Source organism: Phoenix dactylifera, unplaced genomic scaffold (assembly GCF_009389715.1).
Source record: "Phoenix dactylifera cultivar Barhee BC4 unplaced genomic scaffold, palm_55x_up_171113_PBpolish2nd_filt_p 001001F, whole genome shotgun sequence".
NCBI lineage: Eukaryota > Viridiplantae > Streptophyta > Magnoliopsida > Arecales > Arecaceae > Phoenix > Phoenix dactylifera.
The window spans coordinates 152,101-166,140 of NW_024068355.1; the positions used below are offsets into that span (position 1 = coordinate 152,101).

A 14,040-nucleotide genomic window follows, 5' to 3' on the forward strand; every position below is an offset into this window, starting at 1 on the left:
TCTGAGAATCGAAACTATGCATTGCCATTCGCCACAATGACACGAGTGATTGCACAAAGGAAAGTCAAAAGAATGAGATGCAATGACTCACTCTCCCCCTGCCCCACTCTCGATCCCAAATGTCCAAAAAAGTTCAGATTACAAATGCTTTCTCGTAGTTCCCATTGATTATGTCCTCTCCAATACAACATGTACCCCTTACTTCCTCACTCTCGTCATAATCTCTTCAAGCTCTTCTTCCTTGCATCCATCTTCTTCTTATCCACCTGAACTTTTGCAGTGACAGCTCCTTCCTTCTTTTCAATTGCTGATGTCCCAATGGCAGGCTCCATTGCAGGAACGACAGCATTCTGATCCTGGCCATTTATTGCTGATACTTTGGAGGCTGTGTTCGTGGTCAATGGTGTGGGGTGTGGTAACACCTTGCCATTTGAAACCACATTTTTCTGATCCACATTAAGAGCCGTGGTGCACTCAGAGATTGCTCCGGTCTTAAATTTTGGTTTAGGTTTGACAGCATGGATTCCAGTATATAGCCTATGAAATGCGTCACAAAATCCACCATGAGTTTCTCCCTTCCATATCAATTATCAAAATCAAACATCGGCCCAAATGATGAGAGAAACTTCCCAATAGGCGTAAAACCATAATTTATGATAAGTTGAAATAATAGTACATAAAACTTAACCACAGAGAGGGTGTGTGCGTGGGTGTGGCAGGTGGGGGAGGAGAGGAGCTGACCTGGCATGCCTTGCATACTCCTCGTAATTTTCAAGCAGCATCTTACCAGCCTGTTCATTAAGTGCAGATTCTGGAAATGGTTCAATCAGCAGACATCTGACCACCTGCCAGCAATGTTAATATGAACAACATTAGTTGAATGATTAATATGCCAAGATGGTTTGCTTTGCCGGTTGAAAGAGCAGAAGATATTAAATTCATCAAGGAATCAGCATAATGATTTGAAACTTTCTGAGTATAATCAAAGACAAACTAATCATAAAAAACCAAGAAGAGTTTGGAAATAATAGATAATGGGGAGAAAAAATTTAGCTCAGGCATGCAAAAAGATAAAATATGTATCTCCAAGAACCAATTCCAAAAAAGTACCTACTAGCTTGTGAAGGTGGTATTGAAATGAGAGAGAAAAAAAAATATTGATAATCATCTTGACATCCAACAGAATTCTGATGGAACAAGTGACATGCTGAATAGTTAACAATTAATATAAATAAAACATCAAGATGGGATTAGCAACTTTTGAACTTACAAGCAAAACATGTCGCAAACCAAGACTTGGATTCCAGTCCTTTTTTAGTGTGTTCACACAAATCTCGCCATTTGTTGCAATGTTAGGATGAAAGATTTTAGTCAGAAAGTAGCCTGCAAAAAATGAAAAGCGGATGATTTGACACTCAACACACAGAAATAAGTCATACCATGCAAAATAAGGAGACTGAAAAATTCGACTATAAACTTATATCATAAGGAAAGACCTTTTGGAGGCGATTGAGGGAAGTCGTGTGATAATAACAGCTTCATGCGGAATATACCATTCTCATATGGAGTACCAGCTGCATCAAGCAGGTCCCGCAGCATAAATTCGTCAAGCATTACTTCCATGGCAAAAGGTGTGCCTATATATGTATATATATATATGTATATATACATATATATATTTATATATATGAAAAATGTATTTATATCAGAAATCTACCTGGACCCTCAATATCAGCAAATATAGTGGAAAAGTCATCATCATTTACAAGCACTTTAATGCCTTCTGGTGGTGTTTCATCAAGATTCTTCAGTTCTTTGGCAAGTTGTTTGATGACATTAGGTGGAAGGTTTTCATTTGTTGCCTGAAAAAATAATGAGCATTTTCCTTAATTAAAATCAGCTCAAGTATAAGAGGGTGCAAAAAATTAATAATGAAAGCTGGTTTTTCAATTGCATAAATACATAAAAGGTCTTACAAAGTACAGAACAAGTTAAAATCAATGTCAAATTTTAACTTCTAATCATATGATTACCATTGTTATGCAAAGAAGTCTCTGCAAAATAAGTTGTTTATGTTTTTTTGCTATGACGAGATGATAGCAATCAGGTTACAACAACTATTCAATGTTTCAGTATGCTGCAATGAAGATGATGTTTCTTCAGTGATAAATATCACCAACAGATCTCCAAACCAATCTACACGAGCCTGCAAAAACAAGATAATAAGCATTGGCTTGATTATTTAAGTATAAATGAAAAGAAAAGAGCAAGTGTAAGTTCAGAACTTCAGATTAGCAAATAATGTGATGACTGTCTAAGTTCACAGAATTTACAATGGTATTAAGGGGTCTTTGATGCAGTCATTCACTGCAAGAGCCAAAAAGTAAAGAAAGAGAACACCTGAAGGACCACATAGTATATCTTAGCATCTAAATCAAATTAGAGGAGATTTTCAACATCTTTAATACATTTGGTTATCAATATATCGTTTCCTTCTTATCACATGTTTAGAGGTTGTAAAATAGGTTTCTATATGCATTAAAAAAATATAGAAAATGCACAAGATAATTTAACAGGAAACAAATAATATACAAAGAATAAATTATTCATATTGCCAGAGCAAGTCAAAAAATTAACCTGTCTCAACAAATAGTTGCTAGGGTATGGAATGCAGAGACAAGAAAGAAAACAAATCAATGAAACAACCGATATTTTTTCCCATTTTATTGATGGCATCAAACATGTACATGAATAAGTACTACAAATGTTGAAAAATAAATAATTTTCAAGCTTATGGATGACATTTAATAATTTATTTCCCACTCAATACACGCACAAATAGATATCTATCCTAGCTAATGGATTTTCTTTTCTAAGTATCACATGCTTATAACAAAATATTGTACTTTTGGAAACCCTGTCAGGGATGAGTATGAATAGTTTCCTTCAAAATGTGAGTTGGCCTTCAAAGAAGGTTTCACAATAGCAGTGGAACAATGATAGTTGATCCGAACAACCATCAAGTGTGTCTCTCTGATTGGCGACATGCAAACTTTATGGGAAAGATAGCCACTGAAACATCTTATATATGCATAGAGACAATTGAAAGGGATGATGTCTCAAAAACATTAAGGAGATAATTGATAGTGAAAAGGCATTCTGGTCAACCCATCCGTTTGCAAAATCTGTAAAGTTATTTGCACTATTATAGATACGAGAGAAGACACCATCACCATGGCTTGGAGCAGGGCATTCTGTTCAACCCATCCGTTTGCAAAATCTGTAAAGTTATTTGCATTATTATATATATGAGAGAAGACATCATCACCATGGCTTGTAGCACCCCTAATTTCATCAAGAAATGAAGCAAGGCACCTTATTTCTCTATTAGCTGGCTGCAACTGGTATCTTTTGAACTTCCATGCACTCAAGTAACAGCGGGGTTACCAGCATATTTGCACACATAAAATGCCTGAGGAAACACCTACTCAGTTTTGAACATGGAACATCAATCCAGAGACAAGATAAAAGAAGGGTGAAACCCCGTTAGGCTGCAGAACTGTTTTTTAGCAAACAATCCAGTCGGAAGTATACACATGCAACCAACTCAATGCAAGTTTTCTATAAACTGACACCCAAATGCAACTGAATATATTCATGAGTCAAGAAAACAAAACAGAAAAAAATTTGCTGCCTGTCAAAGACTGCTTACTTTACTCAAATCTAGTGACTCCCAAACAAATAGACTCCTTTCAATAGCATCATACACATAGAAATGTTTCCACCAACAAGAGTCTTGTCTTCCATGTCGCTTACTTCTCTCTTCCCATAATTGCTGGCATCTCCTAAGAGTTAACATAATAATGAATCCTCACCAATTTTATTAAAAAAAGAAAAAATCCATCCCATCACTATAACAGTTTTTTAAATTTACATGCCAACTAGTATAAGAAAGAATACCATACCACAAAGGCCGCAAGACAGTGATCTAAGAGAATTTAGCAAATATATATTCCTCTTAGATTAAAGGGGTTTTAAGAAGATACGTCCTTTAAGGAAATCACTAGCAAAAATCATCTTTAAGTACACAACACAAAATAGAAGGAAGCTTTGCCCACTCACAAGCTAGACAAGGTGTGATAATTACAACTTCACACAAAGGAGACCCGGATGCCACCACAGCTCAAATCCACACACTTCACTATGAGAAGCCACATATAATTTCTCAAGCAGATTGAGCTAACGGATAAACTAGTCCTTTTAATCTGTGATACTTCATGCTCCCTCTCCACTATGACTTCATCCACAAATTCCCCATGATGTGTACTGATTCTCCCAAAGTAAGGCAGCAGGTCAACTTTAAAAACCAGTGAATTTTAGTATATTTTCTCGGGAGTTCATAACTAAAATAATTCCAAGCTACATTGAGAAATTAATAACCACAGCTTAAGAAATTAAATGCTAGCTTGTTCCTAGGCATCAATAGAAAAGGGAAAGAGGGAGAGGGGGTGGGGCGGTACCATCCCAGAATAAAGAATCAAATACGATCCGAACAGAACCAAATCTCTGCACAAAATTCCCAATAAAATAAAAGAATGACAAACGGCACAAGAGACGGAGCTCAGAAGCCCAAAATAACTAAAGATCTTGCCTTTTAGAACATCTGAAGAACACAAACTATATTTTTCCCAAGATTTTGTGAAAAAACAAAAGAAAATCCGGAAAAGGACTACACAAATCGCTCATCAAACAAGAGAACCAACGGGAGCGGATTTCTCCCAAGATACTCAAACAAAATGAGAGAAATTTCGATCAATTAATTTAAGAGACAAATAGAGAAGTAGAGATCGCTTGCCTCAAGAGAAATGCGAGCCAAATGAACTCAGAATGCCGCTTCCTCAGATCCGGAACGCAAGATCGCAATGATTGGGGGAAGGGGAGGAGAGAGACGATGACGTGGCCCCTTTCAAGTATCGGTGTAGCCCGTATTAGTAGCGGAAATGGGCGTCCGTCGATCGGCGGATTTGAAGGCTCCCATATGACGGTAATGCCCCTATTCCTTTAGACAAATCACAGGGTTCTTTCCTCCGTTTCTTTTTTATGGCGAAAACATCCTTACTTGTAGTGCGGGAGTTTAGAAAACCAAATGAGATTCACGGAACTTTGTTCAGATTCGAAATCTATAATTACCTTACTGACAAAATCACCCTCATATCATGGAGTAATTACGTACGTTCATACGCCAATGTTATGCGATAGTTCGCGAGAAAGAAGGGGTAGTTTTGTAATGAGATTTCAGTTGACGGAAGTACCCCCGGATTTGAACCGTTGACGTCTTGAGTTGGATTGTCTGGTCGTTCGGAGACGACCGTTTGACTTGGAAGTGTCGGTTGCAGGTAGCCGTTGTGGTGTCCAGCTGGCATGTTCGATTTAAATCCTGGCGTTGGAGCGGATGATGGACGACCATGTTTAGACAGCCCCATTAATAGCATTAGAGCAGCCCCATTAACATGTAATTTTAGGACTGCCATGAACGTAATATTTATAAATTATAATGATTTGAAGGACCACCTGATCCTACCAATACTAATCCGAATGGTGCTGAAACCATCATCAGAAATGACCAACATTGCTTAGGAACATCGTCCGACAGGAACTTCTAGAAGGTTTGCTCTTTAAGCAACCCAATTCATAATGGACTTCATCATATCTAATGGCATGCCATCAATGGTGCAAATCAGGGCACCTAATGGTAAACTTGTCTCTATTAGATGCATTAAATGGGCGACATAGTTGTCATTTGAAGCCTTCCGGTGATGGTTAATTCACCGTTAGTAGAAAAAATCTATCCCAGAAGATCACCTATGGTGAGAATGTTTAGTCCATAAGTTTTAGTTGTTTGACTTACCTTCGAACTGTGAGGATACCCAGTTTATCCTATCATTTGTAAGGAATCCCAAAACCTATAAATATCCCTTATACACCCCTTCTTTGGATCAATCAATAAATGAGATTTGTCTAAATATTTTTCTCTCACGATGAATTCTGTACAAGCTCTAATGAATTTAGGGGATCGGTGGCAAGGCCAGTTGGTGGAGTTAATTGCAACCAGGTGGTGAGCTACTAGTTATAGCTTCCCCCTCCAACGTCAACAAATTCTAGTATCAACACTCAATCTTTCCTGATTATTATTGCTAACAGTTTTTCTCTTTTAGACCTTAATTGCATATATGATGCTAGTTGCTAAGCGTAGTTTTTAATTAAGTTTTATGAATCCACTTCCAGAATTATGGGTCCGACCTTCTTTTTTACAACGATTACCCTTTTTCTTATTATATGTGGGACCCTTAGGGTATGACTCATTACACCATATGAGCCCTCTCATCGTTTTTCCTAAGATATTTTCCTTTCTCTTGAACACAAACAAAAATAAGTTTATTTATATTCTATTTATCTCTCTGCGCATTATATGTAGTTTTAAGCTAACTAAATTGTATCGAAAGAGAATTAAGAACTTGATGCACAAGAACATCTTTAGGGATAGGAATCTCAAGACTACTGAGATTGGATGCAATACTCTCTAGTTTCATAATATAAGCTCTCACACCACTAGTATTATCATATTTCATATTGATTAATTTATCCATTAGCTCTCTCGCCTCAGCCTTATCAAATTCTACATACCTCTTTACTTATGGCATCAAAGAATTGCCTAGTTTTACCATTATCAGGTATAGCATCTAGAATTAATCAAATATGGATCTCTTCATGATCATCAGGCTAACATTATTCGCTCTCTCCCACTGTTCATAGACAGCCATTTGTTCTAAAGTACTCCAACTAATAACTTGAGATGGAGGATAATCCTTGAGTACAATATCCCAATCAATCAAAACCCAGCGCTAGTTCAATGTCACATTTCTATATTTTATGGTTTATTCCAATCATAGTTTCAATGGGAGCAATAGTATTATTCACAGTAAAGATGCTAACTGCTAGACAACCTTTATGCAGTTAATTAATAAAAAATATGGGTAACTAGTATGCTTGAAAATATTTATAAGCATTACTTTAATGAGAGCCATTAGTGCAATGCCACAAACTTCTTTACAAGCCACATAAGGGACCCTCTCCAACGTATAGTAAAATTAACCAATAAGGTATCATCAGCTTTCGAAGGTCTATCTACTTCGGTCAAATGAATTTCTAGACTATGCACACTCATTAGTCAAAAAATTATTCTACTTCAGAATTATAATATGCAATAAACTTCCTTTGGAGAGATGATTATGTCCAATAATTCCACAACACTTCTCAATCCCTTTCAAAGTATTAAACAGAAGGATCCTGCAAATTTCAGTAAATGAGCCACTTTGGTGGTCACCATCCATTAAAATCCACAACTCTCAAAAAAAAAAAAAAAATAGGGACCAACAAGCCATACCCATAAATCCATTCATTAACTTTGATGCACCAATGGCATGCAATTTATAAAAGTTAATATTACTCTCAATCCCTTAAAACACCAGATAGAGGGATCCTGCAAATCTCGATGAATAGCCCACTTTGATGGTTACAATTCATTCAAAGTTATAGCCCTCTAAAAAAGGAATCTACATAAAATATATCATCATTCAATTCAACTGTGAGTACATAAAATTCGTAATAACATGTCTAAAAACCTTTATGCAATAAAAATTCATTACAGTGAGCAATACATAATTATCAGAGTACTATTTCGTAATAAAATTTTAGTAAAGGGACAAAATAAATATTTAGAGACCCTTATATAATAAAATTTTTTTAGAGGGATCAAATGTAATTTACAGAGGGCTTTTATGAAATAATATATGTTTCAGGGCTTAACTAAAAAATTCATTTTTATTTTAACCGAATTCGGATTTTGGGTCAAAACCCCAAACCCGAAAATCCGATCCTCATCTTTACCGACCCAACCGCGATGGGGGAAGAGGGTGCCAAATCCGGCAGCCCATCCTCGCCCAAACGATGCCGGCGGCCGCTGAAATCCTTGGGACGGTGGCCCGCCACCTTCTCTCTACGCCTCCAACTGTCGGTTTTCTAGCGATTGTGAGGAGAATCGCCTTCTTCTTGAAGACCGATGGGAAAACTCCCTATGCGGTGCTACGGCCGCTCTCGGGCTCATGGACAGCGTGGCCCAAACGGCTGCAGATGGCCTCTTCGGCCACATGGGAGGAAGAGGGCACAACCATGGGGAACCTGAGCGCCGCCGTCCCTTCTTCTTCCTCTTTCCTTTTTTTTTTTTAAATCCCTAGGGCTTCTTTTCTTGATTTTTTTTTATTTCATCTTGATTTGATCCATTATTCTGATTCTAATCTCCAACAAATCTCGGCTCTGATATCAAATGTTGCAGTTTTGTGGATTATGAATAGAAGATTAAAACACAAAATAAATGAATCATAAATCAAGTCAAAGAATATTGAAGCACGCCTTGATGGCTTTGAGCAACCATTTATGATTGTTATAGCAAAATGTCTCTTCAATAGGATAGGTGCCTCCTAGAAACCTAGATATCTTAATACTCTAAAATTTATCAGGCAGATATATATGGAAGTGGAGCGGAAACCTAGCCCAATTAATAATACTAATGGGTCCACCCATTATAGAGCACATTAACTAAATTAGGCCTACACCAATACTTGCTACACCACATAACTAAGACAATAGAGCTCAAAATAACCATATGATCACAAATTAATTATAAGCTTCTTAATATTCATTTAGACGACAACTTAGCCCATATTACGTAACAAATCAAATAAAAATCAATCCATAATTAATGGAAGCCCACCTTTATAAGAAGTTCCAATATAATATCCTTTGGCAAGGTCTGTGTCTAGACAAGTATCACAAATCTGCTAAATCATGATAGTAGAATCCCCTTTCAGCCAAATCAAATGAGCACCCAATATATTTACCACTGTTTGCATTTGTAATGAAATATAAGATAGTGCACATTTTCTAATTAATGGGGACTAGAATACAGTTTTTCAACATACCTCTCATGTCTTTAGTTGAATTTTTTTTGGTACAAAAGGTTTTTGGAGACAAACTTGTTGGGGCCCAAAGAAGACGAGGATGATGACCAGGGCCTCATGGATGTGCTGCATTTGCAAACACGACTAGCACCTATTGCTACCGATCACCGGGTTGATGACATGGGCTGCTCCTGTGGACATGTAAGGCAACAAAAATAGTCAAAGAGCTCACCGGATTGGCTCTGGCCGGGCCTCTAATGCTTAAATCAGAGGAGATTTTCTTTGGTAGAAGATGAGAAAGAAGAAGGAAGAATCAGAGAGATGGGATATTATTATAATTGGGATTTAGCTACTGTTGAATGATTACCTTCCATGGAGGGTCTCCAAGTTTATTTATAGCTGTAGGATCCTGAATCTCCTGTGAATCATATCTCACTAGCCTGGAGTTATGCTATAACCATTCACAGATTCGGTGTAAACACTGGAGGCTCTTATGGCAATCTTCATTTCCAGCCTGATGGAGGGAATGCTCTTCCGCTCAAGGTAAAAAAGCTAACTACCAAAGTGAAAAGGTTTAGGTTGACTTTGGGCGGACGCCGAGTTGAGGAATATCTACTTGAGCTGCAGTGCTTCTCATCGAGTGATATGTGACCTTGGAGATCTTCTAGTTTGCTCATCCTAATTCCCATTTTGATCGAGGTGGATTTGATCCGGCCACATAAGATGCCACATCAGTTCTAAATTGGACTAATCTAGCCATGCCATATCATCACGCTTATTTTCCATTATAGTAGCACGCATTAAAAAGGGTTTGAATTAGAAAAGGGGTAAAATTAGCTTTTGTATGAGTGGGATTAATGTTCTAACACCAATGACAACATGAAGACTAAGATTAATTCCAAAAAAAAAGGCCAAGATCTGGGATAAAGAATGTCCCCCTTTTTGTATTCCTCTCCCTCGCTCTCTCTTTTCTTTTCATTTCTCATGGATTCGATTTGATTCAATTTTTTCTTCCCTTGTTCTGGAGTGGTTCGTGGGGTACAATTTGATCTAATCCAATCACTTGTTTCTTTTGGAGGAGGCGGTGGAAGACTGGCGGGGGTCGACAATGGCATGAAGGTCGAAAAGGTGGAGAGAGGATTTGACAGCGGCGACCCTAGAGTGGATGGAGGAGAGGAAGGACTTGGCTCATTGAAGGAGAATGAGGAGTGATGGGAGATGAGAAGAGAGCATTGAGAACGATTGGGCGCCGACAAAAATTAAAGATTTCTTTTTAAAAAGCCATCGGGTACTTTAGCTTTTTAGTTTTGTTTGATAACAATGTCAAGAGAGCATGTGATAGATTAGACCATATTTCTACTAAAATAATTTTATGATACTTAAGATCTTTTAAGGTTTTGGAATCTAAGTATTTATCACTGAAATTAAAAGGGTCAGAGTATATTTTTTCCTAAAAAAATGATAGCAATATCTAGTGGTCATGTTATACATCTATTTGCTTTTCCCACCTCGCTTTGCACACCCCTCCAATGTTTACCAAATAATTTTACAATGACTAGTACTTGATTTCTTTTCATAAATTTTTTTCATTTTTAGTTTGATATTATTTTTCAAAACTTGCCATGCATAGTGGGGGTATTTTTCTTGTATTTATTTAATTGGAGAATGAGAGTTGTTGGGATATCAGTGATTCAATTAAGATAAAGATAGCCATTTGATTTTGACCCCCATATAAATTTTTATAGAAATATTTTTGTGATCAATTGTCATGCAAGAATTACGAGACTATATGTCGAGTATTTGGTTTATTCCCTTCATGTGTTCAAAGAATTATATTTTTCCGGTTCCTGCCAAACTCATGATGTTGAAAAGTTCATTCTATCAATTACCAAATAAAAGCTCATGCTATTTTAGTTGTTACAACTTTATTTGCCCCAAATTGGTTTTCTAAGTGCGCAAATTCAAACAAAACACCACTTGGAAGGAAGTGTTTATAATCTTTTCCAAATAAAGGCAAGTGATGCTTCCTCAATTTAGAAGCATGTTAGCCGCTAAGGGCCTATCCCAATTTTGCGAGCATTAGACTTTGTTCGATGGGGATTTGGACTTCAGCCTAAGTAGAAGGATGGTAGGTATAGGGTAGAAGCTTGGATCCCCTACGGTGTAACTTTTGCGCCACAAAATCTTATGTTATTAATATAGATAGCTGTCATATCATCTAATTTGGAAACATGCGGCTCTCATTCATTTCTGAAATATGATAAGGCACTATTAGTGCGATATACAGCGCATCATGGCAATGAAGGAGAGCCACTCATCTCTAAGATGGATGACGCAATGACCATCCATGATGATATAGAGCTCTACGGTGCAAAAGTAGCACCACAGAGAATCCTAGTTTATAGGATAGGGAGTGGTGTTAGAACCTTTTCCAGTCCGCAAATAAAATAAAATAATAAATAAATAAATAAATAAATAATGAAGGTGGAGGGGGAAGAAGATGAAGTGTGTCAACTACGTTGCCTAATAATTGATAAATTCAAACATCTAACATGGTTCCATGTCATATAGGTTGCTAAATTCGATATCTTGCCAAAGAGGAAAGGTCACGACTGCACGGGTATATATTGTCAAAGACTATTGATAGGCTTCACTATAGATTGGATGCTTTACATGTCCTGACCATGATCCAATTAGCACAATACATAATCCGACCAGTTCTTCGAGTAAAAATCTAATTTACTATTCAATTAATTAGCACATTCCATCTTCGCCCCTCCAAAGCCCTTATCTGAATGGTCACACCCCTATGTTTAGCAACTAAAGATTTTGGGTTGAGTTCAAGTCTTAAATGGTATTACAAGTATTTGGATCTGCATAACTATAGTGTAGGTAGATCTTCCTTCCTTTCTCTTAATTAAACATGTACATATTTCTTATTGACATTACAGAAGAGGAATAAAAATCTCAAGTTACAAATAACTTTAAGAGATTCAACTTCAGTGGAAACTCATGGGTTTCGTGGAGCATCGATCTCTGCAATGGCTGCTTCAATCTGTTCCTTGATCCGAGAACCATCCAATTCATCAGTCTGAACACAAGTGGCTTAAATTAGTAAACTATGAAACTGAAATTAAACTAGGAACTTAATATGATAGATGTTTTAACAAATGCCTGCATAATGAAAATAATTAGTTAGGCTTTTCAACAAAAAGGATTTATCAAACTATTAAGATTACTGGGCACAAAACTCACTGTATCCGGCTTACCAATTAACAATTGATCTCATTCAGGCATTCCATCAAACACATCACAGGCATGAAAAGATAAGCACAAAGACACCAAATTTACGTGGTTCGGCAGCAAGTGCCTATATCCACGGGGAGGAGGAGCAATCCACTATGTCAATCTTCCCAATAGGGTACAAACATAGATACATAAGAGCCCAAAAATATGGACTGCCAAATGATCACAATAGGAGGCAAAATAAACCAAATATAAAGCAAAACAACCTGATCGGATCACCCTTCTGCAGCCACAATGATAGATCAAAAGTGTAGTATGCAAATCAACCTTTCTACGGCTCCAATGGTAGATCAAATGAATATCAAAAACATACCTTCCCTTGTTGCATGTACTGTGAACAGCAAAGAAGAAAGAGGCTCACGGAAACAGAGAAGTCACAGAAAGAAGCCACGGTTGAAGAAGGGAAGAAGGAAGAAAGCCTCCAGCGAGTGGAAGACAAAGGGAACCCAAGTCGGATGTTGCCAGGAGACCGAGAGCGCACGGAAGGATGAAGAAGATGGAGTGCGGCGGCTGAAATCCCTTTCACCCTAAAACAAAACAAAACAGAAACCCTTCATCCCACAGGAACAAGTAATGTGTACCTTACATATAATGGGATGTCATTTTGCAAATAGGTCTCTCTCAAAGCCACTATTTGGAGCAAAGTCCAAAATAATCAACAATCCTCCTCCTTGCGACAAATTATGTACCTATCATCAAATATGGATTGATAAAATAACCTCCTCCTCACCACAAGCCCGGAAGGGCATTAACAAGTGCTCACACCAATCAAGTTCAGGAAAGTCCTGAACTTGACTGCTGTGATTGGTTTAGTGAACATATCAGCCGGATTATGAGCAGTGTAAATTTTCTGAAGCCGGACATCACCATTCTCCACCAAATCTCTGATGAAGTGATACCTGACATCTACATGCTTAGTGCGTTCGTGATACATCTGATCTCTGGCAAGATGCAAAGCACTTTGACTGTCACAATTAATATCCAAACGGTCCTGCTCGAGACCCAAATCCTGTACTAATCCTCTTAACCAAATAGCTTCCTTTGCTGCCTCTATCAACGCCATATACTCTGCTTCTGTAGTAGACAAAGCAACTGTAGGCTGCAAAGTAGCCTTCCAACTGACTGCACAACCAGAGAGAGTAAATACATATCCGGTTAATGACCTCCTCCTGTCCAAATCACTAGCATAATCTGAATCAGAAAATCCTGTAACAGTGCAATTACTCTGTGCGGAGAATACCAATCCCAAATTGAAAGTGCCTTTTAGATATCTAAGTATCCATTTCACAGTTGACCAGTGAGCCTTTCCAGGCTTATCCATGTATCTGCTTACTACGCTTACTGCCTGTGAAATATCAGGTCGAGTGCAGACCATTGCATACATGATGCTACCTACTGCACTTGAATATGGCACTCTGGACATATATCTCTCCTCATCCTCAGTCTGGGGACAGAGTGTGGCAGATAATTTGAAATGACTGGCAAAAGGAGTAGTGACTGGCTTGACTGTAGACATACCAAATCTATCCAAGACTTTCTTAATATATCCATGCTAAGTAAGAAAAAGTCTACCCAACTGCCTGTCACGACTGATCTCCATCCCAAGTATCTTCTTTGCCGGTCCAAGATCCTTCATCTCAAATGCAGTACTGAGCTCAGCTTTCAAATTTTGGATGATTGATATATCCTTGGCTGCTATCATCATATCATCCACATA

The 14,040-nt window shown here is 37.7% G+C and overlaps 1 protein-coding gene across 5 annotated transcripts; it reads right to left on the reverse strand.

Annotated features, from left to right (window-relative positions):
* Window positions 1-4,841, reverse strand: LOC103701486 (ubiquitin-conjugating enzyme E2 22-like). 5 transcript variants are annotated; one of them, XM_017841446.3, is made up of 9 exons: window positions 3,376-3,472; window positions 3,234-3,280; window positions 2,334-2,400; window positions 2,034-2,206; window positions 1,718-1,862; window positions 1,497-1,574; window positions 1,271-1,383; window positions 742-845; window positions 1-537 (listed from the first exon to the last, which is right to left on the reverse strand). In XM_017841446.3, exons 4-9 carry the CDS (start codon window positions 2,034-2,036, stop codon window positions 216-218), a joined length of 765 nt encoding a protein of 254 aa, XP_017696935.1. In that variant the 5' UTR covers window positions 2,037-2,206; window positions 2,334-2,400; window positions 3,234-3,280; window positions 3,376-3,472; the 3' UTR covers window positions 1-215. The 5 variants fall into 5 exon arrangements, with proteins under 5 accessions (XP_017696935.1, XP_038977103.1, XP_008781780.1 ...); XM_039121175.1 differs by lacking the exon at window positions 2,334-2,400; XM_008783558.4 differs by lacking the exons at window positions 2,334-2,400; window positions 3,234-3,280; window positions 3,376-3,472 and adding an exon at window positions 3,713-4,841.
* Window positions 4,842-14,040: the final 9,199 nt, after the last annotated feature.

Bases quoted from the DNA above. Each gene is read 5' to 3' on its own strand.
- LOC103701486 (XM_008783558.4), bottom strand. The intron at 1,384-1,496 runs GTCTTTCCTTAT...CATTTTTTGCAG, and splicing joins CCCTCAATCGCCTCCAAAAG to GCTACTTTCTGACTAAAATC. The intron at 538-741 runs GTCAGCTCCTCT...CGCATTTCATAG, and splicing joins GAGTATGCAAGGCATGCCAG to GCTATATACTGGAATCCATG.